Source organism: Drosophila takahashii, chromosome 3R (assembly GCF_030179915.1).
Source record: "Drosophila takahashii strain IR98-3 E-12201 chromosome 3R, DtakHiC1v2, whole genome shotgun sequence".
Classification (NCBI taxonomy): domain Eukaryota; kingdom Metazoa; phylum Arthropoda; class Insecta; order Diptera; family Drosophilidae; genus Drosophila; species Drosophila takahashii.
In genome coordinates, this window is record NC_091681.1 from 22,104,676 (window position 1) to 22,129,476 (window position 24,801).

General features: G+C 41.2%; 4 protein-coding genes and 1 long non-coding RNA gene across 7 annotated transcripts in view; 3 read left to right on the forward strand and 2 right to left on the reverse strand.

Annotated features, from left to right (window-relative positions):
• Positions 1-8,375, reverse strand: part of cdi (center divider) — a 49,573-nt gene extending 41,198 nt beyond the window's left edge. For both annotated transcript variants that reach the window (XM_017141751.3, XM_017141750.3), the window contains exons 1-2: positions 7,824-8,375; positions 1,500-2,386 (exon numbers count right to left, since the gene is read on the reverse strand). In XM_017141751.3, the coding sequence (XP_016997240.2) occupies positions 1,500-1,880 (381 nt within the window). In that variant the 5' untranslated portion in view covers positions 1,881-2,386; positions 7,824-8,375. The remainder of the gene's footprint in view (positions 1-1,499; positions 2,387-7,823) is intronic.
• LOC138913648 (uncharacterized) lies at positions 3,810-6,554 on the forward strand. Its single transcript, XR_011419460.1, has 3 exons — positions 3,810-4,594; positions 4,750-4,873; positions 5,160-6,554. It is a non-coding gene; the product is annotated as an uncharacterized lncRNA (long non-coding RNA).
• A 586-nt stretch (positions 8,376-8,961) lies between the features above and the next one.
• On the reverse strand, positions 8,962-9,465 carry mRpL55 (mitochondrial ribosomal protein L55). Its single transcript, XM_017141721.3, has 2 exons — positions 9,209-9,465; positions 8,962-9,151 (listed from the first exon to the last, which is right to left on the reverse strand). The coding sequence occupies exons 1-2, from the start codon at positions 9,383-9,385 to the stop codon at positions 9,005-9,007; spliced, it is 324 nt and encodes a 107-aa protein (XP_016997210.2). The 5' UTR covers positions 9,386-9,465; the 3' UTR covers positions 8,962-9,004.
• A 55-nt stretch (positions 9,466-9,520) lies between these two features.
• Positions 9,521-10,629, forward strand: ATPsynD (ATP synthase, subunit D). Of its 2 annotated transcripts, none has more exons than XM_017141716.3 (2): positions 9,521-9,589; positions 9,971-10,629. In XM_017141716.3, exon 2 carries the CDS (start codon positions 9,983-9,985, stop codon positions 10,517-10,519), a length of 537 nt encoding a protein of 178 aa, XP_016997205.1. In that variant the 5' UTR covers positions 9,521-9,589; positions 9,971-9,982; the 3' UTR covers positions 10,520-10,629. The 2 variants fall into 2 exon arrangements, with proteins under 2 accessions (XP_016997205.1, XP_016997204.1); XM_017141715.2 differs by having other exon boundaries at positions 9,568-9,639.
• Positions 10,630-11,232: 603 nt separating this feature from the next.
• Positions 11,233-24,801, forward strand: part of LOC108057483 (serine-rich adhesin for platelets) — a 35,846-nt gene continuing 22,277 nt past the window's right edge. The window contains exon 1 of the mRNA XM_017141756.3: positions 11,233-12,003. The gene's annotated coding sequence lies outside the window, so the exon portion shown is untranslated. The remainder of the gene's footprint in view (positions 12,004-24,801) is intronic.

Genomic DNA, 24,801 nt, shown 5'->3' on the forward strand with positions numbered 1-24,801 from the left:
GCAAGTATCCATGAGATACGCGCAACTCGCATGCAATTTGCGGCATTAGAATATGCGCACATGAATAGATAGAAGAGTCAAGGATTCGACTGTTGTGTTGTGCGGCTCCAATGAATGGAAGAGATTTCCATTTAGCCGCAGCACTTTGTGCACTTTCATTAGACAACTGAAATATAATTGCAAGTAAGGGTAGCGACCGAGCGCCTTTGTTAGTGATGGGAAAGCTGGGGAAAATAATGGCAACAAATAACCGAATAATGCCCGTGAAACACAATAAACATACGAGCAAAGAAATGTGTAAATATCACTTAAAGAAACGAAAATGAAAGTGAAACCGTTTTCATTCATCCATTGAGACGGCAAAATATCTCAAAAAAATAGATGAGAAAGTTCAATACAAGTCGAGAAAGAGTTGTCAATTCATTCAGAAAAAACTGGGTGTCACATTGATTTCGATTTCAATTTTCATTTTCATTTCCCTTTTAATTTATGATCTGTGCACTTATCCATCTAGATGGCCGTGCACTTCACTACCAATGTCACCGCTTGATTGCATAATCATTTGACCGTCACTAATTCCTACGTAATTGGAAAGCCATAATGTCAAAGTCTTTGTGCCGGTCGTGCTTCGATGGGAGGCAAAGGCCCTCCTCCTCCATGCATCGCATCATATGCACCACATCTGTTGCAACTTATTAATTTTTGGGGCCAACAACCGTTCCGAGCCGCAAGCGAAATGCCCAAAAACACCAAAAGCACCCCACACAAAGCCGATTACACTCTTAAGTGTTGGGCCGAAGCTGAAACTAAACGCTATTAATTTTTACACACGGTTTCACTGCAGTTCGAATGCGTTTTTCATGAGCTCTCCGTCTCGGAATTTTATAGCTCCCAGCTAAGCTGCAGTGGCAATGGGTTTGGATTTTTTCAAATCAAGTCTGGTGTGGTCTGGGCCATTGTTTTGCAATTTTGTTTCATTTTAGCCCAGAGAGACAGAGGGGGATGCGGCCCCATGATGATGATAATGAATGATGAGCCGAACGAACGAGCGAGCAACCGCCACAATACCTATTGAGTAATTACAAAAATTTTAAAGTTTAATTAAAATTGTGTAAATAATCGTATTTGTTTGGCTTTGTTACCGTTGGCGGGTGTTACTCTTGCGAAAATGAAAGTGCCATCAAAATATGATGCTCAATTGTGGGAACAACAGCTGTCTTTTGACAGGCTCACCGGCTGCCACTCGAGCGATTTCAATAGCTCGACATGACGAGGCGATGTATCTGGATGGATCTTACAAGTAATTGCACGGAGAAAAGGTAGTTAACAAATTGATCATTGTATGCCAAAATATTTCTTATCTTTGACATACTACTTTTCGCAGAACGCTATCTTTTATCTGAGATTTCTTTTTATATGAACATAGAATTTATAGATTGATGCATTGATTCCCTATCCTTAAACGAATACACTTATTCCTGAAATTTTTCTTATCTTACCTTGTAAACCTCTGAGAAAAATCCCGATCCAATTTTCTCCTTGACGAAGTCATCCACGGAATATAATGCCGAGACGGCATGACGCAGCGCCCGACATGAGCTGCCGGTGACCAGGCGATCCGATGATATGGTCCGCGACACGGGCGCCGGCGGCAGACCCATCCCGATCCATCCGCCGTTGTGAAGCGGTTGATGTTTCACGGGAGCTTCTCCGATGGCCTCTCCATTGGATGTGGCTGTTGTGGCGGTGGAGCTGCACATACCCGCTGTGCTGGGCCAGACAAAGGGCGACGGGGCGGACATTGAGGAGTCCACCTGGTCCACCGATAATCCGCAGATCTCCGACGGCGGACCGGGGCCACTGTGCTGATTCAGGCTCATGTTTATCAGCTACGACGTATGTTGCTGTCGTATCCGGATGTGTGTGTAAAGTTGGTTTGCTTTCGGCTTTTGGCGTTTGGCGACCTTGCCTTGCCTGCTTGTGGATAATGGATCTGTAGGATCTGTGTAGTTCGGCTGATGCTGGAGCTCTCGGCTACAGCATGGTATCGTCCATGATAACACAATGATTGGCGGTTAACGCGACGGTAAGGGGGACGGGCACGATTTGTTCTACGGATGATATTTTTAGTGTTTGTTTATGGAACGCAGCACGAAACATTTATCGGACCCATAGGACCGAGTTTGACAACTCTCAAAATTTTGAAACAAGAAAAAAACTGTGAGAACTAACTATCATCAATCACTGTTACTTGCTTCGTAATGGAAACTTGTGTACTTAGTTGGTTGTGTATTATCGGTTTTCTGGAATGTATTGGATTGTTCTTCGATATTCTTGGCACGTTGCAGTTGTGGAAGCTGCACTGGAAGCGCTCGCAGTTGGAAGTCTGGAAAAAGGCAAGCAAAGGGTACAAGTTAAGATAATTCAATCAATCTCGTCGCTCTAATGAAATGTAAATAAATACGTCTATAGGTAGGTAGGTATATATATTTGTTCGAAAAACCGACGAAGCGGGGCGCGTGATCAACATTTCTGTGTTTATTCTTTTTTTATGGGGTGCAAATTAAAATACTTCAAAGAATTCGCCTTATTTTCTGTTGTCACGCGCCGCTGAAAGTAATAACCAAGTGCCAGCAATAAATTCTGGAAAACAGGAACTCGAGATATTTACAAAGAATAAAGGGACAGAAATCCAGACAAGGCAATTTATAAAGCCTAAAAGACTAAGAAAACCAAATCGTTTAATACTTTGAATAGTGAATTGGCAAAGATTAAGACAAGATTCGGATTCCAAAAAGGCTGATAAGACTTTTTATAAAGAAAATATTAAACTTTTAATAAGATTAGGGTACCAAGAAATCGGTGCTCTATTTTAAACCTTAAACCGTTTTATTTATCATACCAGTTTCTGTAGACATTTAGGATTAGCACACCGCGAAAAGAAACATCGCAAATTAACAAGAATGAATTAATCGACCTAGCTCGAATTTGCTAATAAATATTCAGGGTCAAAGTCGACTACATTGGCAAAGTTTTGCTTATCAGCCGGACACCTTGCGGTGATAACCACATAATACTAAATATACGTATGTACAGGTTTTGTTGCCACTTGATAACGTCGAGTTTTCAAGTGCGATAAAACGCACGAACGATCATTTTCACAAAACCAACAGACTTCTTTTCTGCTTTTGCCTTTTTTTGTGCCGAACAAACAATGTAATTTAGCAGCAATTTGGTTATCATTTCGCTGACTTTTGTCGTCGTTTGTTTTCGTTGTCTCGCCGGGGGCTTGGGGAGCAAATGAGTTCAGTTCATCAGCAAATAATTGAGATAAACACGATCACCGAAACCTTGGCCTCGAGCTTGAAAACCAAGTCGGTTCAGTCGGTTTGAGTGGGTTGAAGGAGGCGGAATCCACGAGGGAGGTCGAGGGTTCCACAATCGGAAAACCACCACTACCGCCACCACCCACCGCGAACCATTCGGTTCCACTCTAGAGATAAGTTTGGAAATGATATAACCAAATATTTGTGTGCTATAATACCGGCGAACAACGGCAACAGGTTGGAATTTTTTGATTTGCCATTCCTTATCACGGGCAACCATATATATTCGGCGATAAGATACAGAGAAATAGCTTTCGGGCGACAAAAAATTAAATCAGCCAGCTCAAATTGGGCTCGTAAAGGATCATGCGAGTGGCCAAAAGGCGATCATGTTGGAGATAACACAAAAGAGCCAGCTCACAATTAAAACTATAACAAAATAATTACACCAAATTTCGACATAATGATAATGATAGGGGCGAACACAGAGCTACAGCTCTCACTTTTCCGTCTGGCCAAAGTCAAAATAAAACACAAATTACCAAGCACATTTTTGCACTCGGCAAACAAACGGGGAAGTTATGCGAATTGAGATTTGCTATTCGGTTTTTGGTATTTGGCATTTTGTATTTTTTGTGTGTCTTTCCTCCTTTGCGAAATCTGTCCAAACAGCCAGTTGAAGTCGAAGTTAAAGCCGGCAGCAGGCCATAATTAGGGTCAATTGCGGCTAACCGCTGCCAATCGACGACAACGAAAGCTTTTGGCCAAATGAAGCGGCCGGGGAAAAAGTGCTACACTTCATTAGGCGCCATGACAAACGAAGAGAAGCGAAGAGTTGTGGCAGCGGAAAAAGTAAGGTTGTGGCTTTGGCTCTGGCTTCGATTTAATAGCAGCCTGCCCCACGATTACCTAAGGATCGCTTTCCGCCACGCCCCCGACGACAGTTGTCCAATTACGGACAGGTCTTTGTCAAATTATCTCGTTTTGAGCTATGAAATGAATACGTGTTATCTTCACAGCCAGTTGTGAAAGTTCCCATAAAACCTAATGAGTTGCAAAGTTAAATATTGTTGTAAAAAATAGTAAACATTAAACTTGGATCAACTTGGAGAAGAGTTCGCTGGGGAGAGAGAGTATACGCCACCGATGAGGAGGGAAATCCATTCCGTGGCCCACAAAACGGAGTTTAGCACGCTCCGCAAACTAAGTCAAGGCCCCCAAGCAACGATTTTTGGCTGTTGATGATGAGGAGGGGGGTTCCGATTTGGGTGAGCAAATCTATCGAGTCGAGAAAAACACTTAGACAGCCCCTTTTATTCGACTCTTTCAATGGGGCCATGCATAAATTTTCACATCACGTTCCAAACTATTTATCTCGTGTGGAAAACCACACCAGAGCATCAAAATATTTATGTTTTAATAGGAATGCCAGCCAAACAAAGGTCAGTTGTTGCCAAACATATGGAAAATAGATGATGAGCCCCACAACGGAATGCTGCAATCCGAAAAGACAGCAGTTCCACGAAGATTAAATGCCTTTAGAGCAGGTAGCAGCTGAATTAAATTTAAAAATCTAAAAAAGAAGAGCGTTTTTGGGTGCAAACAATTTAGAAAACGACCTCAATAACTTAGAAATATGTAGTCTACTTAGAGTTATAGAAACTCAACTGTAGTTTAAAGCACAATTTTCCCCAAATATTTACTCTATTAATCATTCGAAATGGAATCGATTTATTAAAATATTTGTTAGCATACCAGGCTCGCTTTTTGCCAAATTATTTGGCAGAGAGAAACCAATGAAATTAATTTCAGCACACCACTTATCTCCATTAGATTTTGATGGCGTTTGAGGCATTCTCCATCCAAATCGAATGTTGAACCGTTAAACGCCACAAGGTTTGAGTCAATAAACCGCTGCCGACTGCGGTGACTCTGTTGCTGTGCGAGAGATCAAGTTGCATTTTTATGGGGCCAAGGGTCGTCGTGGCCACCACCGTCATCATCTACACCATCTTCTTCATCATCATCATCGCATCTTCGCCTACGTAGGCGCGTGCCTGGAGAATTGTGTGCAATACACACTCCGTTCCAGCTGGGCCATTAAAGAGGCATAAATCTTGGTTATGAAATTGGAAATGATTTGCTCTGCAGACACGTTCAAGTAGGGAGCATATAATATAATGCCCCGAGAACTGATGCGTTCAGGAAGTATAGATCCCAAAAAAAGCGTTAATGAAAAGGAAAGTTGGTCAGCGGCACAAGAAAAAAATGCCACTTCATGCCCACTGCCGCCGTGTAGAAAGAAAAACAAAGACGCCGAGACGGCGAAAAGAAGCCAAGGCAGCCAAAGAAGAAGAAATTTCTATAAACAAAGAGATGAGGCGCAGAGCCAGAGCAAAATTATCAAAGAACAACAAAAACGAAAAAGCAAAGAAAGAAAAAAAAAGAAGTGGAAAATGGGACATGGCACACTCTTGGGCCCACAGAAACAACAAAGACTGAATGAAATTCATGTCGTTGTCGCGCTCATAAATTCTTCTACGCCTATATATCGCTGGCTATCTGAAAGATACACCCACACTCGGAAAAACTACCAACTCATTCAACCGGGGAGGTGCTGCCTGCATCCGCTCCATAGCTATACCTCTATGCCTATTTACAAATAAAGAAAAAATGAAAAAAGAATCTATGTAAATTTGTGTATTTTGAATAAATTCCAAGCCCATCGAAGGTGTGAGGCTTTATCGTACAGTCTTTTTTTCGAGACCCTAAAACAAGTGATTCACGCAACGAAATGGAAAGCGAGGAGAAATATACAAATCTCCTAAATAAATTCAAAGTCAGCGGAATGTTCGGCTGAAAGCATAAGATAAGCTTAATTAGCCGGCCAACGAATTTCACTTTCTTTCGGTACAGAACGGTCGTTTCTAAACTATTTCTGAATGTCCAACGATTACTGCGCCATTTAGGCATTTCGACTAATTGGCAGCCATTCCGATTTCGGGGGGTGGGAACGGGCTCACGTGCCGCCCATCGCCCATCGATCGGCAGAAAACTATCCGCCTTAAAAATAACCTGAACTTTAGGATCGCAGAGACCCAACTAGAACGACATCGAAAGTGGGTTTATTTTCAGCCTCAAGTGCAAGTCCCATTAGAAGATCGAACAAAACAAAACACTTGATGAATGCAGCTGAAGGAGGTGCAAAAACCAAACAAAATCAGCAGAAGGGTGCGGAGAATGAGCACAAATGGTTTTATTCTATTTTATTTATTTTTTTCCCCTCTATGCGGGCACACACAAATGAAAACAAATTAGCTTAGGCAGCATTAACAGCCGGCTGCGAAGGGCGGAAGTACGGGGGAGTTTATTGTTAATTTCATAAACACCACGAAAGACCACATCGAAAAAGAAAAGCACCACAAAAATGCAGCAGTAGCAAGTAGCAGCAACCACCAAACCGGCAAAATCCCAATAGGGCAGCTGCATTTCAGTGTGAAACCCAAGTGGAAGATGCATTCGTATTGGGAGCTATAGCTTCTCGATCCGTTATAATGAACCGATGAACATCTGTCGCAGTTTTACGTGGAAAACTGTCTTTCCGCTGAATCGGAAAAAAGGGAGAAACTCGGAGAGCGAGAGATGGGAAAACACACAACATCGGAAGCATCTTCCTCATAAGTTGCAAATGTGTTTGTGTTATTTTTACATTTCCGCTGCTTACGAAAATATTTACGCTCCCCTTCGCACCAGACCTTCCCCATTACGAATTTAAAATTGAAAATTCCAGACGCTCGCACACACGCACGTGTTAGAGATGAGCCAGATTTTGAGTGCATCGAATGGTGACAACAGGTTCGATTGATGTGAATATGTAAATGGTAAAAAATACCCTAAGGGTGTAATTGCAGCTGTTGACTTTTTAGGAAAAACAGATGCAATATGTACTTTTAAAATTAGATCGTATGATGTTTAAAAGAGATTTGGATATATGCCTCGTTTACTTCAATAATTTTTTTATTTGAGTATTAACAAATTAATCAACCTTTTTTAAACGGACGGTTGAACTTTGAAATCTGGAGCTTGATTAAACGAAGGTACAAATATATTTTTAAAAAAATTCCAAAATTGGTCTCTTAAAATAAGATGAAATGAAGGTAATACTGCTATTAAAACTACAAGCTTGATTCTAAGTTAAAACTCAATTAAACATTACCAGACAACATATATTTTATTTAAAACTCCCTCAGAAACATAGGAACTAATACCTTTCCCCACAAGCTAAGCTCGTTTTCTGAGATGCAGCGAAAGCAGCGGGTGGAAACTTTTGGCAGGCAGTGTGCGAAAGCTAAGGTCAGGCCCCCATCTCTAGGTTGCTTCCGCACACACACACACTCACACACTGACACGGAAATGCCACCGATAACAGTTGCTGTCAGCAAAGCTAATCCACTAATTCTGGGCTTTAACCGATTCCTGCTAATACTATTTATTTACCCGTTTGGTTTTGGCGACTGCTCTCTCGGTTTTGCTCTCTCCTTTCTGTTCTTATTGCCGTGTGGCCATAATCCAATTATGTGTGTATGTGTCTGCTCTCTATTGCAATTGCAGTTATTCGCATTCGCCGTGGTATGCAACCCACACACTGCCACTCGCGCACTCACACGCACTCGCAGACATTCAGTTGCAAACACCGAAAATCCTGAGCGTCAACAAAATAAATATAGCTCGGCGTTTTAAAATAGGTTTTCACTTGATTCTGCGTTGGCCGTCTCGTCTTGTTTATGTGCACTCGATGGCTGTGTTGTGTGTACTTGTTTTCTTGTTAGACGCGACTGTCCATTCAACATTTCTCCGCCGACGCAGGGCGACACTTCTTTGTTTTATTGGATTCACATTGGCCTTAACCGATTATCTAGTCTGGAATGGAGCACAAGACTTGATGGTTTATTTATGTCTGCACTCGCGAAAAAGCGTCCACAAATTAACTGTTTTTCGGGAGCGACGCGCAGCCAACGTCCGCTTTTGTTTTTCGTCTCGATTAGAGTGACCGTCGGGCGATGTGCACTGTATAATGTGGACAGTTTTTGTATGGCCGATAACGCCGAAATATTCATTTTGGTATTATACGGTATTTTTATCGCGGTATTTTTTAGACCGGTCACACGGCGGTAGGTGTCCCCGCTAGGCCTATCCGCGGCACTCTCGCAGGGAAAGAAAATATCACGATATAAATATTTATTTTTATTCAAAAAAAAATCCATTTATTGATATTATCATGTTTAAAATTTAACAGAAAATTTCAGCAATGGACAACAATTTATTCTGATGCATTTTCAACCCGTTGTGATCAGTTGTCAGTATTTTCGGACTTCTAAAGGCGTATTATCAAAACAAGTCCCATTAAAAAATATATATTAATATATGAACGAGACAAACATTGTCGTGAATAAGCCCAGCATAAATCCCTTCGTTCAACTGCACGTTTAAAATCACAATTTTCTACAGATGGCGGGAGAGGCTTTAAGGTGACCGTTCAGCGATAGATGTTTTATCATGGACACCAACCGCGGACGATACCGTTGGCGTTCGATATATCGATATTTATGCCCAATTAGTTAATTTTAATTTAAACTTATATAACAAGTTTTTATGTTTTATTTAACAATTAAATGCGACTACTTTTTCTTGATGTACTTCATGTACTTCTTGGCATTGAAGTTGTCCTCCACTTCCTCCATGATCTTGACCTTCTTGCGCGGCTTTCGGGCCTCCAGACGAGCTCTCCGCTCGGCGTCGGTTAAAGTGCTCAGATCCAAGGGAAGCTGACAAGTAAACATGTTAATTATACTTCATATGAAATGTTTTGCTATCCTTGTTACCTTGATAATCTTCCTCGGCTCGTGATAGCGTATGTTTATCGTGGATCCATCGGGCTGAACAACGACAGTGGGATATAGCCGGCAGTAAACAGAGCGATGCAGTCTGGTTACCGCGGTTGTGGCCGAGGAAATGCAGCGAATTTGCTGAACCGCCTGCGGCAACTGTTTCAGCAGCATTTTAATTGATAATCGCAATATTTACACACTTTAAACTAAATAAAACACGAGCTGTTTTTTTATTGCCTAACAGCTGATAAAGTGACCAATATTTGTAAGAGGTTTAAATACTTGCTAAAAAGTTATCGAAAAAGCTGCAGCCCTGGTATAGTTAGAAAATTACTTGGTATTCCCACCAGCTGTGGTCACACTCGTACTCAAAGTGTAAGTGTTGGTGCTGGGTCAGAAATTCATATTTTCTCTTTAAAAAATAAGTACGTTGCTTAAAAAGGTGCTTAAAAATATTAAATCAAGGTGGTCTGCCAGGCGAAGCAAGTGATTTATCTAAAGACCTTGAAGAGAAGAGTAGAAAATGGTTATTTGCGCCGGAGAACCCAGTGAAAGTACTGCGGTTAAGAAAAATTACATAATTTTTGCAGGCATAATTTTCCGTGTGTTATGCCAGGGGAATATAGCAAAGAACCATCAATTGTTGAATAATCCAGGCACCCTAACTAAACCAAGTGCTGGGGACACCTCCAAAAAGCTTTACCACTTTCTGCCAGCAAAGACCTAACCTCATCCGCCTTTGTTGTTGTCTTCCAGTTCTTGTGCAGAATGGCCGCCCGCCGCATCGCCCAATCCTCGGTTAACTGGTCCGCTCTCGCCGAGCGTGTGCCCGCCAATCAGAAGAGCAGCTTCGGCGCCTTCAAGACCAAGTCGGACATCTATGTGCGCGCCGTTTTGGCCAATCCCGAGTGCCCGCCCCAGATCGACTGGGCCAACTACAAGAAGCTGATCCCGGTGGCCGGACTTGTGGACTCCTTCCAGAAGCAGTACGATGCCCTGAAGGTGCCCTATCCCCAGGACAAGGTGTCGCCCCAGGTGGATGCCGAGATCAAGGCCTCCCAGAGCGAGATCGATGCCTACAAGAAGGCCTCCGAGCAGCGCATCCAGAACTACCAGAAGGAGATTGCCCATCTCAAGTCGCTGCTGCCCTACGAACAGATGACCATGGAGGACTACCGCGACGCATTCCCCGAGAACTCTCTGGACCCCATCAACAAGCCCACCTTCTGGCCCCACACCCCCGAGGAGCAGGTCGGCTACAAGTCCAAGGAGCAGCTGGAGGCCGAGGCCCAGGGACACCATTAAGCATCCTCTGGAGGGAGGACTCCGTCGCTTGGCAGTCGTTGGTCATCCGTTGATTCGAAATGTAAACCACGTTGAAGTAAATTACCCAAATTAAATTCATTTCAAATGAAGGTGGATGGCTTATTTAGGGATGTCATTGGCTGTTTTTAGACGGTGTCATTTAGTCAGTCAGAAAATGAAATATTTTTGATCCCATAGGATAATTTTATTCAGAAGCATCGATTTTATATAAATCTTATGACTAGCTGGGCAAAGAAACAGAAAGGAAAACTAATAAGAAAATAATAGGAAAAACGAAATAAGTAGTTTTTTTGAAAGAAAAATCTTGAATAATTGTATGTATTTTATTGTTTAATTAATTATTTTAAATCTGCCAGGATCTGCAAACCATTTTTTTTTTAAATTCAAATAAATGTTATATTCAAGGTGGTTGTTCTTGATAGAGGAGTCTCTACTCAGCTTGGAGGTGGCACTCGCTAACTGCAAAGGCGCCCTCAGGTGGGCGGTGGCAGAGCTCCATCAAATGTAATTGTACAACATTGCCACCTTGTCAGATTTAGTTTATCACACAACCACACTTTGGTTTGAGTCCGAACTTTTAGTATATTTATTCTGGATTTTCACGATCATCCGTATCGCCTTAGTATATTATTTAACGGCCGGCTGGCATTATTCAAAAGTCCCATCACAGCCACTCTGTTCTTCTCCTTCAGAGAGAATTCAAGCAGTGCTCTCTTCTGGCTCACGAAAGTCCGTTAAGAAAGCTTTTAACCGCCGCTCAAATCTCGTTTCCTCTTCGCCGCTCACCTGAGCGCACCTTTAGCGAAGCAAAAGCCGCAGCGCGTCTTAACTTGTCTCGGAGGTGCACATTCGTGATCGGGGTCCGCAAATGCCGCACGATCAGTCGCGAGCGAATCGAGTTGGAGTGCAAACGTCTCAAGCGGAATCTCAAGTTGTAGCGCTAAACGCAGCGATCGGAGTGTACCTATCTATACATCGGTGTATCGCTGAAATACAAAGTTGAACCAAGTTGGAATTTGCCACCAATCGAAATAAATCTCGAATCGAATTAATATCCGCCATTTGCATAGGGCGCATCTAAAGAGGCGCGCGCTTCTCTGTCAGTTAACCCACTTTCTAAACGACCAAAACCAAACCAAACCACAAAAAAGAATAATACTGCGACCGATATTCAGCAACAACGAAACCAATTAACAAGCAAATAATGCCGAGCAAATAACACCGAAAAACGTGCAAGTGATTCATGGTTTTTTTTCTTCCAAGTGAAGTGCTTAGGTAAATCGAAACATACATAGCTTAAAAAAGAGCTGACTGCAAAACGCACTGGAAGCGATAACGATACCTGGAACGCCCCCTCCTGCCAACGACTGTCAGTCAGTTGAAACCGCAACTGCAGCAGCCTCATCTACTCGGCCAGAAACTGCAACAGCAACAACATAGAGTACGGATTGCAAACAGCACGGGTAAGTTACACCATCGTACATCATCGCACAAAAACAACAAGATCTTCAATAATGGGGGTTCATAGCTCGCAGGGAGCCTTTTGCTTTTTTGTTGCCTTTTTTCCTATGCATTGCATTTCCCATTCCCTTTTTACTCGGTCTGCAAACGGGTTAACAAGCTGCGGCTAATACTGACGATCAATAGGCCTGCAAAAATGCAACAGCCAAGGCGAGTTAGAATGCATTTCTTGGGTTTTGCAACTAAACAATACCTTGGATTTCTTTGAATCGATCGTGAACGATCGTGTAACCTGATCAATAAATATGTAAGTTTTCTAAAAACTGCAATAATAACTCGGAATATGACTTCATAATAAAAAAAAAACAAAAATGTACAAATATTTCATAACCATTAATTTTACTTATGCATTATCTCATAAACTTACTGTAAGTAATGGGCTGCTTCGAACAATATTTTAATCCGATTAGAAAAGTGAACATTACTGTGCTTAAAAATGGTTCGGAAGAGGTTTAAGCGGCTCCCAAAAAAGACAAAAAATCTTAATCCAAATGATATTTTTTCCAAATCGGGGGATCAATACCTCCGAAAACGGAATACCCTTGAAAAGTGCGTGTGCAGGGCAGCATAATCAATTCCTTGGAGTCCTCCTGTTTAAGGGGCATTCCATATTTCATAATCCGCTGTCTGGCAGCATAACTTTTAGCACCTTTGAGCACCCTCTCAGCTTCGCATTTCGCCAATGCAAAAACACACACACACTCATAGCACTCGGGGGGGCTATAATTTCTTTGGATAATTATTACTCGTCTGGCATATTTTTTTTAGCTGGCTTTTTAAAACTGTTTTGACCGGCGCTGACTCTGTGAAATTTTTGCGTTAAAGCCACAATTTTTGTTTTGTTGCTTTTTGTGCGCTCGTTTGCATAAACACCTAGCGGATAATTCGGAACGTATTTTACTTAATTTAAATAACTGAGCTTAGGAAATTTCTGCCAACTTTCCTTTGGGCAACGCAACGATAAAAAAATTGCAGCGGAAATGTGTACAAAAACAAACATATTTATGTCATTCGATCTGCCCCCTACTTATTTTTCGGCAATATTTCTGTAAACGTGTTTGGTTTCAGTTATAATATAAATATGAGTTGCCTGGGAAGTCTTAGGAATGTAAATCGGTAATTCGAGAGGCTTTAGGTAACGAAAGCTTTGACTGATCTGGTCTGGTAAGTGACAAAGCCTCTGGTTAGATGACTCAAATGCGCTATAGATCGCAATACTGGAATTCACAAATGACTCAATGTTCTGGCAAGAGAAAGCATTTGGATATTTAAATTTTTGGTGTTTCCGTTTACTTTGATATTTTTAGAAAACATGATTTATAAGGGTTGTTTTCTATCTTGAACCGAAGAGGATTTTTTTTTGTAATTGGAGATAGTTTTAAATGTTTGCAGATTGTGTTTTAAATAAAAAAGTTAAACTTTAAATTTTGACTAATTTATTTTTAATTTTAGGCGATCATGAGTAATTTGGTTTTAATGTTCTGACGACAAGGCTAATATAGGGTTATTGTTGTTGTCATCATTATTTAATTACAAACTAATTAAATAGAAGAAACTAGCAATATTTAATACCAAAAAGTAAAAATGGGTTTACAAAAAAATGGTTTTTATGATGTTTTTCAGAAGCTCATTTGATGTTGTTTTCTCAATGGCCCAGCACATAAGGCGTCCTATTTGCCCCATGGCATCCACTTCTTCTGGATGTTGTTTGTCCGTCGCCATTCGAGACGTAACTCAAAGCCAATTGCCATGAATGAAATTCGCATTTCATTACATGCCGTCGACGCCTGAACGCGACGCAGTCGGTGGCCGGTTTTTGTGTGGTTTTCCACAGGCAACGACAATAGCTACGCACGTTCGGCGAAAACAAAAAAGAAATTGTCAATAAAGTGCAAAAGGAGACGGCCAGGGGCTGGGCAAGAAAAAAAAAGGCGAAAAAAAATGAGGTAGAAATTGCACAGAGAAACGTGTTGCAGCGCCACGGGGGCTTGTTGGCCCATCCCATCCCATTCCGAACCCGAATCGAGTGCAATCGTGATACAAAGCGACCGCCTGTAAATTCGTATTAACTATCCGCTAGATACCCGTACTTTCACAAAAACTCGTTCGGACCAATGGCACAAATATGAGCATTTTATATACTGCAGTTTTATTTTTTCGTTTTATGCAATTTTTGAGATTTTTTTTTCCAGCATGGCGCGTAGTTGCTTTATTAGCAACGTGCCAAACGCAAACAAACCAAGACAAGAAGTAAGGCAAACAAAAAGGCAAATCAACTGAGCAAACAAGAAGTTTGTAAAGGGAAAACTGCATTTTGGCACGAACTTTCGGGGAGGGGGTGCGAAGGGGGTGGGTTACGCAGTGGGTTTAAACTTTAAAGCGAAATAAACCCCACAGTAATTATGCACATAAAGCAAACTTTCCCCCAAAGTGATTTTTAAGGCACGCACTTGCTGGTGTTTCTATTATTTTATTTTACCTTTGTTTCTGTGCGTCCGCTGCTCATTGTTTACCAAATATGTTTCCTAAATTGTTTGCTTTCATTGCCGTTTGCATAATAATCGAAACGATGCAGATTAAACGTCTGTGGTCATGGATTTCTGTGCCCTTTGTTTGCCATATTTTTCAACAGCAGCCTCATCTTCTCCCCGCCTTTTCCTTTTTTCCCATGCTGAGTGGGCGATAAGCGAAACGTGATTGATTGAATACAAGCTGGGAGAAAAGAGAGATATGACAAGTCTGGGACTTCAAATGGGTCTGTATCTGTATCTGTATCTGTGTCTGGGTCTTCGACTTGGGCTCTCGGGGGTCTGGTTTTTATCTTTATCAGCTGCCCCCGTTGTAGGTGATTTATCACAGGTTTTTGGGTTTCATGCGATAAGCAACAGCTGCAGATATTGCTTAAAGATAATTGCAAACTTGAACTTTGCGAATTCGTGTTTTCTAATCTGGGTTAAGAGAGATTCGATAATGTTTACAGGTCAGATTTCTGTTTGGTTGGATTTTTTCTTGATTTTATTACATTATGAATGAATAATAAAAAAAGAGAAATAACTTTCTAATAATACTTCATTAATTAAAGAAATTTATAAAATATTATCAATTAAATTTTAATATATTAATAACTACCCTATATTACAAATTAATTTAAATTCTTTCAAGAAAAGGTGTGTTTATCAAAGCTTAAATGACGAGTGGCTTAAGATTATTACCACAATGAAAGCAATTATTTATTTTACCCACTAGCAATTCTTTCACGACGATGACACTTATTTCTTATTTATGTCTGTTTCCGAGTGTTAAAAGTTCAATTTCCTCTGACACCCTTCTTTTTTTGCCGTGGCTTCTCTTTTGCAAAATAAATAAATAACTCGAAATGCCCACCAATGATCATTTCTTTCGTTTTTTGCCAGTAAATCATCAGCTTGTTGTTAATTTTTCGCCCCTCTCTCTCTTTCTACAGCCGTCGCGCCGTCTCTTTCTTTGCCTATCTTCTTTTTTCGTGGTGCGTCAAGTTGGCACGACAGGCGGCGGGAGAAAGTTTTTCTTTTTCTTTGCCAAACTCGAAAAATAAAACCAAAAAATTAACGCCAAAATATAAAATACAAACAAAGGCGAAATACACAAAAAACGCAACAAAAATGTAAAGTGTGCAATGCAAACATGTGATTATATATCCCCATACATACACAGCCTTATATAAGATATTGTCTGAGGCATTAAAAACGCATAACAATTAAGTATTGAAAGAAACAATCAGCGACAGCAAATGAATCAAAAGTAGATGACACTCTGGGATATCTGCAATAAAATATCAAATTTCAATGGGGGAAGAAAATGGCCAACGAGCGATTTTAAGCGATTTGTTTACTTAGGTTTTGGCCACCAGTTTTTGAACACACTTATCTTCTCAACAAGCATTCCACGCATGGCCATCAAAGTAAATTACTTAATTTATGCCTCAAATGTGTCGTCGAGCAGGGCGGCACTTTCTACCGCCCCACCAAAAATAAAAAACGCGTCTCTTGCGTAAGCGACTTTAAACGCATGCAAAACGCGTGCAGCGAAAGCAGGGCGAACGTTTATGTTGGTGGTTACATCAGATTCAGATTGAGATCCCCAGTGCACCCGGGGTCACTGGAAATTAACTGATAGAAGCAGCTCCATTCCTGGACTTTGCTCCCCCGGCAAATCAATACCAAATTGTAAATAATTGAGGCAGCCCAAGCCAAGGTCTGACCCTCATTATTGCTTTATCAGCTGGGGAAAACTGAAATTCGGGGAGTAGAGGAAGCGCTGAGCTGCACTTTTCTGACAGTCTGCAATTTATGCCACTGAAAATGGGGGAAAATGGAAAAATTCTCAAGTGCCAGGCTGGAAGACCCCAGAAAAATGAATTTCGAATTCCGAATTTTCCATTTCTATTTTTGAAAGGCCAGGGAGAAACGCGTTGCCTACTTTTACAATTTATCTCCGTTCCAGAAAGGCAGAAAGGGATTTCAATTAAGCAAGATATTCAAGTAGCTAATAAATAAATATAAATCTCGTGGATATTGATCAACAAGAGAATTCCATTAACAATTAAGGCTGACTCTCAGGGCTGCCGGTTAATGTTAATTCAATTATATTCAGTAAAAGTAATTTACTTTTTTTTCGAGCCGGAAAGGCGGAGAAAGAAGGAAGGTGGAAAATGAAAAATGAAAGCGTTCTTAATTGCGAGCCGACGACACGTCAGTTGGTTTTTTTTTGTTGCTTCCACTTACATAGTTATTTTCTCCTACGCTCATTTACAATATTTATGGGCATGAAATGGAAATATTTGGTCAGGATCATCGCCATCAAATTGTAAAATTTATTTGCGCATGCGCAGCAACTGGCACGCCATACAAAGTTGCATTTTTGTATCTGCATGCGCATGAGCAATAGATATGGATACATTTATATATCTGCGTCTGCGATCGCGCTCTTCTTTCACTCCCCAGACATTTTCTAATAATTGAAAAGCAAAGTGTGGCCACGGCAGCGGCGGCAGCAAATTGAATTATAATTTCAATTATGAACCGTTGAAAGCGGAAGAAAAGCCAGCAACAAAGAGCCTATTGAGCAGCGTTCGCTCAGTTTGTAAACTGTAAATGAGGTTGCTGGGGCTACAGATATACAGATGCAGATACCATCTGGTGTCTGGAGTGCTAAGCATGTCAATCAAGAAGAACAGTAAATCACTTCTGGCCCTAACGATCATCGGCTGCTCTGCCCCGTGGGCCCAGCACGATCTCAATCTGAATCTCGATCGTGGCCAGCGTTAATTGCCACCTAATGGCCGAAAAAGTATACGCCATGTGGGTCAGGTCACCAGCCAGCCAACGAGCGGCAGTTGTCATAAATATAAAAAATGAGCTGTCAATGTGGCAAGGCCCTATGAATGCATCTTTGTCCGGAGAAGACTTGCATAACGACTTGAGAAATCTTTCCGGCTGCATTGGTAACCCCTTTCGAGGGATGAGCAATCCATCAGAAATCACTTTCAATTGTGGGCTGTTGCCAAATCACATTTGGTCTGGTATTTATGGCCTTGAATTGTGGTCAAGTCGGGTCGAGGTCTGAGTGATTTCATCGAGCTGTCGAAGAAAAAACTAAAAAAAAGAGTGCGGAATAGAAAAAAATAAGAAATAAAACGAAACCCCAAGTTGTCAACAGCTTTTGCGGCTCATTATAATTTTCGCCACAAAAGCCCCCTCGATGACTAAACGCAATCAGGTTTTCGGTTTGGCTTTTGCTTTTGCTGTCAGTTGGTTTTTTTTTTTTTTCGTTAGAATTTCCGATCTGCGATTGCCGTTTGCTGTTTGTCTGCTAATTGGCCCAAAACAGCTGCGCGATATCACTTTGATTATTGGCTAACCATTAAGGTTCTTGCTTCATCGGCTCCACCTGGCGGCGCCACTAGGCACTTGCCTGCCGCTAATTGAATTAATACGTGTTGCACTTGCTACCGACACAATGCAATATTTATTCGCATAATTATCTGCCGCCGATTACGAACTCATTGAGCCATGGTCCACCAACACAGAGCCGGGCTTACAATGTGGCTATATAGTTGGACAGCAAGATTTCCTTGTTTATGGCTACGGCCCCGCCGATCGAAGTTGAGTTCGAAGTCGGACCAGTTCCGGCTCCACAAACTCAGTTAGCTGGCTGTCTGACTAACTGGTGAATGTGCTGGGCAGTTGGACTGTACTGCATGGTAATGGCTAATAATTGCAGGCCACGATTTCGCAAAAAGAGAGCCGAGCCGACTGAGGAGAGAGTGATGGACATGGATGGCAAACGTCAATAAAAGCGCGCTTAATCAATAAGAAAAACAGCTTCGATTGGCGGCAATTGTTGCCGCTCCAGATCTAAGATCAGCGATTTATGGTCCATCGTGGATGCTTATATATCCTCCAGAGTCACGTCGCCCCAGTGGACGGGGAGCTATTCCCCCGTCCCCTTTCCGAAAATCGCTCCAAATCGAACTTCAAATCCGTGATTTAGTGAATGCCTTCAAATCCCTGGACGGCACGTGCAGCATTGAGGCATGAATCGCGAGGCGTGCGGCGAATTTCACTGGCTTTATTCCTCAACTCAATGTGGCTTGGTGCACTCGGGTTTTTATTCCAGCCAAAAGCTAAGCTGCAGTCGGTGTGGGCTGTTCTTGGCCTGGAATTTGGACTTCGGTCGGGCAAAACTTTTTGGCTTTGTGGTCGCTGTTAGCTCGTTGCAAATGTGGCTGCACGGAGAAAAACTCCAGTTTATTTTTTATAAAGTGAGAGTTGTCTATAAAACTAGTTTGATAAATTAAAAATTCAATTATGCGGTGATTTATGGTTAAATACACTGTCTGCTTTTAAGTCATATAAATAAAAACAATATTTAAATAAATACATGAGGTTTATTGTCTAGACTAATATATAAAGTCGTAGCACAAATTACCGAGAACAGATTGGCATAAAAATCTAAAAAACACATAAATTCGGAAATAATCAAAAATAAATCATAAATAATTTAAAATTATTTTTGCTAGCATCCGAAGAATTTTTGTTGGGGATGAAAAATTATTTTCTTGAATAGTAATTCTTTGAAAGTGCTATTTTCTCGCAGTGCATGTGGGTGTGCGCTCATTGTGGCAAGTGAAAACATTTTGAAAGTCGTTTTAAGTGGCACATGGAAATGTTTTCCATGTTCTCGCTGCAATCAACTGTACGGCTGTGTTTGTGTGTGCCTCTGGTAACATGGAGTAATTTTCCATTTCTAAAATGTGCAAAATGCGTTGATTTATGGCAGTCCAAGTTGGTGTAAATAATTACCAAGTTGCGTTGGGGTCAGGGTCGTAACTTTTTGATTACAATTTAAGCTCGTTCAAATATGCTGTAAAATTAGCTTTAAATTTGAAACCGTATCTTATCCTATCCGCCATGTTATTAAGTCCATTATCCAATTTCCAACTCGCACTGCCAACGCTGTGAAACATTGCCAAATGCAACGCCCAAACATATTGAGTCAGCCTGTTGCTCACTTTTGTTTACCCAACAATTAGGCACAATTACAAAAGTTGTGCAATTAAATATTGAAAACTTGTTTGTTTGCCCAGGTTTTCGCCTTGCCGCATAAAGGAAAGAAAAACTTCACAATTTCCAGAGAGACTTCCTCAATTCCGCAAGAGGCGTGGAAATATTGTGATAAATCTTTGATGGAAAATCAGTCAACTTTTGCTTCCGTTTGGGCGAATAAGTTTCACACAAATATTTTGTAATTAATTAATCAAATTAAATGTAAGCCCATTTTATAACGACTCTAATTTTTTTTTGGTGTGGCTAATTTGCCGCATTTAAGCAATCAAATTCGATTTGTTGCAATTAGTGGGGTTTGGTAATTGAGAGCGACAACTGGAAATTATGCAAGTGATATATGGGATGGAGAAAAAAACGCCCAGCTTGAGTTTTAATTAACGCACCAAAAGTATCTCAAAGATACTGCATTCATGAATCTCGATTTGGGCTTAGTGTGTGAGCGCGCAGCTCTTTCAGTCATTTTTCGTTGTTGTTGCTCACATAACACCCGACATAAGCCGATTTGGGTGTTTTTCTTCGAACTTCCTGCTCATTATTACGACAAGCGCTATCCATTAGACCCATAGACCCACATCACTGGCACCCCGATGCAAAACTGAGCCCCCGAATGAGTGACTGACTGAGTGACTGGCTCTGGTGTGTGACAGATTTGCAGATTGCATCGAAAAAATGATTTGGTCCCGCTTTGCTCCGGACTTCTCCTCCAGATGAACGACCTCGATGACGACTGCCTCTGGATTGAGTTGCACTGCGATGGGTTCCGGAATGGAAAGGGGGATGGATCATCCAGGGAGTCGGCGGCACTTGAGTGTTTTCAATTGCCACTGCGGGGAATGCGACCCAGGCTCGCCATTAGCATCATCATCATCATCGTCTTCTTTTTTTTTTGCCCTGCCTCGTTTACCGCACTTAATGCATTTGGCCCTTCGGAGGAGCTGACGTCCAGGGCATCGACTGCAATTATGCACTTGGATCTTCCCTTGATTCCCCCAGTTTTACACGGGGAAAAAAAGAATGCGTTGGGTAGATATTATATAAATTAAAATGAATGCACAATCTGCATTACTTGGCAAATTATAGTACTTTTTCATAGTACTATATACTTCAACATGTTTACAAAAAAACATCATTACTTTAGACATAAAATTATTACAATGTTTGTTCTTTCCTAAGAGGAATTTGTAAATATTATAAAATTTTAAAGACTCTTTAAAACATTCTTAAGTACCTACTTAAGAAACATTTCAGATTGAAATGATTTTCTCAGTGGTCGGCTGCTCTCGATTGATTGGGCTGGCATGCATGCGTGCAGTTCGAGGCGTTTGTTTTCCACATGCAAAAGGCCGTACAATCAAAATATTTTCCCATTTTCAAGCCCAAGGCAACGCACATACAAGTAGGAAAAGCGAATAAAAAATAAACAATGGTTGGCATTATCAAGGGGAAGGCTTTTGGCAGCCATCTAGAGGTCATTTATGGAATTTCACAATAACTCCCCGCCATCCCCCTCATGAATATGCATATGTTCATCTGATCTATGATGAAGATCATTATCACTATGATGATCAGCCAATGACCGAACACACTGAGAGTTCAGGCTAAGCGCGTTTTTTTCTCTCCTTTTTTTTTGCATTTGACTGGGACGGGACTTCATTATCGCCGCTCTGAACAACGGCTTTTGTGCGCCTTTTTTTCAAGCTCCCTGCCGAAGCGAAGCGTTTTATGCCCCGGCTCTTGACCGGTTTGTACAGCTATCGAACAGCAGCAGCAAAAACTACGGCTAAGAGGCAACAAGTTGCCGGCTACCCAAGCGGCCAAGAAAAGCCAAGAAGAAAAACAGACACTGAAATTAAAAGAAACGGAACATTTTGCAATGCGACGAGGTCAAAAAGGTGCCCCGAGATAAAGGTGCAATCAAATGTGTGCTACTACCAACTACTGCTGAAAACACTGGCTACTGGAAAACCGAAACCAAAACGAGAAAAACACGGCACAGATATTTGAGAGCTATCATGCCAGAGGCCCATTAACCTCAGTGGCCGGCAAAAAAAAACAAAAAAAAATGGTCAATGCTTCATGTTGCCGTTGGCCAACATTTAATATTCAAAAATTTTGTTTGAATGTGGCTTTGTTTGTTGGCTTATTTACTTTAGACAATTACAACGAAGGCTAAGGCCATCTCTGCGGAAAAAGAGACGGCATGGGTGGGCGCTGTTAAGTCAATGTTAAAGCTCATGTTGGGCCAATGTTAAGTGCTAATAGGTAAACACTGCAAAAACACTGGCAATGAAAGCCCCTCTTATGTCAGAGACCAAAAATAGCCAATTCAGGTGGAGGAGAGTGAACCGAAGACGAGACAATAATATCATAACATCCATATAAATGAGTGTCATCCAGGGTAATAGGGGAAATAAGTCTCCGAAGAGGTTTATGAGAAGACTTACTTTCTTTAACCTTATCTTAATCTCTTCTGTAAACAGAATCATTGTATGTAACTAGGATTTCCTGAAAAATATATTAGTAAATTATTATATTTTGTTTACGGAACCATTATACCTTAAATATGATCTCACTTTATACTTGAGCAATCCATAAACAAATCAGAAATGCAGCTAATTTGTTGAGCTCTAAAGAACAGAATTTATGAATGGCAGACCCCAGATGAATCTGGATAGACTTGTTTTGCTCAGCCAAACGAAAGCTGGCTGCTAATCGAAATGTTATCACTTATGCATGGCGAGGAGGAAATCTGCAGGATGCTGTCAATTACCATTACGTGAATTGCATAATGCCCCGCACAAGGTGACATCGCGGGCCTTACAAACGAGCAGAAAAGATGCATAAAGTCGCCTCTTTTATTAGACAATTGTCTCCCATTTTATGACGGGGGCTGCACACTAGGTGGAATATATGTGCATACGTCTATAAAAATGCATGAGGAGAATATCTGGAATAGGAAGAGGGATATGGGATATCCAACGCAAGCGGAACTGATCACTTAAGGCAGCGGGACAGGGAACGAGGGCCTAATAATAGCCACAGGGGTACGCACAGTCCCCGCCAGCGGAATATGTCTAATTATATATGTAAAATGCAGTCCCAGCTCAGCGGTGTTTTAGGAAGCGCATAAATGGGGAGCGATCATCAGCCTGCCATTGTGTTCTCCCCCAAAGCCGCTGGCGATGGAAATGCATTTCTCACTCAGCGAAAGCGCTTTGATTGCATTTCTACGCACTGAGAACAAATCTTGTGAAAATGCCAAAAAAAAGTTTTATAAATTATGTATATATTATAATAAATATTTATTTAAGAACACACAATTAAACATTCAAATTCAGTATGTATCTGTTTCCATAAATTTAAATAATACAATTTATAAAATTTGAATTATTTTGTTTTTAATTTTCTTAAACTTTTTTAAATGTTTGAATTTATTCAAGCTAAGAATAACCATCAAAACAACGAAAATAAAATAAGAATTTCTATATTTTCTACCATTTTCTCAAAGTGCAAATGGAGGATGCACACACGTGCTGCATGATCATGTGATTTATGACCGCACTACCCCCAAAACGATAATAACAACTAGGGATTGTCATAAAGATACGTATTCATGTATGCAAAAGAAGAAAGCTAACCTTTAACCGTGGCCGGGGCTATTTTGAATGTTTCAAGAAATACGGTTTCTGGCTTTATCTGCCCCTTTTCATTTTTGCGACATGGCCGGCTGGTCAACGAAACTGAAATATTTCGGTACTTTTGCTTTCCGACTTTAATTGAGTAGCGGAGTATGGTGATGGTCGGCGGAATGAGCGATCTCCACTGGGCACGCACAGTGCGCGTCATAGATATAGTCTCTAGATATTAGAAGCTCACACACACACCAGCTCACATATACCTGTTAATTAGGTTCTGCCTTCGGCGTGTAGTTCTATTTTATTTATAAGCTCAACTCGACTTGATCTCGGTTCGTCTTGGATCGGACTATTTGGGGTCATTCAACCTTCGATCAATCACTCGGCTGGCTTACTTCTTTTGTTTACAGTCGCACAACATTCTCAACTCTCTTTTCTACACATTCCCAAACTCCGATATGCATAGCTAACCTATCTTTCTATATATCGGTGTATATCTTTTAATAGTCATTATGCGCATTACGCTTCTCGTGGCTAATTAACAGCGCACAAAAATGCGAAAAGCTTTTCAATGCCTTTTTCGCAGTTGTCTTTGTCCAATTTGCCAAGCTTAGAAATGCAAATTACCAAAAAAAATAAAATACAAAATAGAAACGGACAAAGAGCTATGTGAGTGATGGGCAGTGAAGGGAAGTTCTTTGTTCGGATCCGGTTGGGATTCTCCATCTGAATAGAAGCGGCAAAGAGGCATCTGCAAAATGTCTAATTAAATGTGCCGAATTTAATGATGATAACCTGGCTTAGACTTTGGCTGCAGTGCAATTTTAGCTGGCTTTGGCTTTTGGATTTTGGCCAACCGGTCAAGGTGAAAGTTTCGCCACCTGCCACGATGCCTTGACAGATTACCCTCCCCCTGAGCTCTTGATCTTGAGTTGCCACCATTTTTGACAAATTAATTGTGCGGCTAAGCGGCCATTAAATATGGCCAACAAAATTGCACTGGTTATTGGCCCCAAACCGACATCGAAATCGAAATCCCACTGTGGCCCACTGCGAATGCAGCAATTTGCATGCTCAGCTTTTCCACTCAACTGGAAACTCCGATGCTGCTTCTGCTGCTGCTGCTGCATTTGCTGCAGCAATGTCAATGCTTGAGTAAATTGACTTCAACTTCATTTGCGACATCCAAACGAACGGAGTGAGATGCCACCAAAAGTTTTCTGCTCCATTGAAGCATTCGATTGCACTCCACTCGAAACTGCGAGCCGTAGAAAGTTTCAGTTGCTGTTCAACTTGAAGTTGCAGTGGCAATGACGCAGTCAGGAGAAAGATGGAGATAGCACCAACTCATCTGCATTTGAATTGCATTGGGGCCCGGGCTCTGGTCACTTAACGGTTAGAAAAGAACGGAAACTGGTTTGGATCCCAAAAAAAAAATCGGGAAAGAAAAGGTGTCATAAGCGGCTGATTATGGGGCACGGCCTCAGCTTATGTGGAA

Coding starts and splice junctions, on each gene's coding strand:
- mRpL55 (XM_017141721.3), bottom strand. CDS start 9,385: ATGCTGCTGAAACAGTTGCCGCAGGCGGTTCAGCAAATTCGCTGCATT. Junction 9,152..9,208: donor AGCCGAGGAAGATTATCAAG/GTAACAAGGATA, acceptor TTTACTTGTCAG/CTTCCCTTGGATCTGAGCAC.
- ATPsynD (XM_017141716.3), top strand. CDS start 9,983: ATGGCCGCCCGCCGCATCGCCCAATCCTCGGTTAACTGGTCCGCTCTC.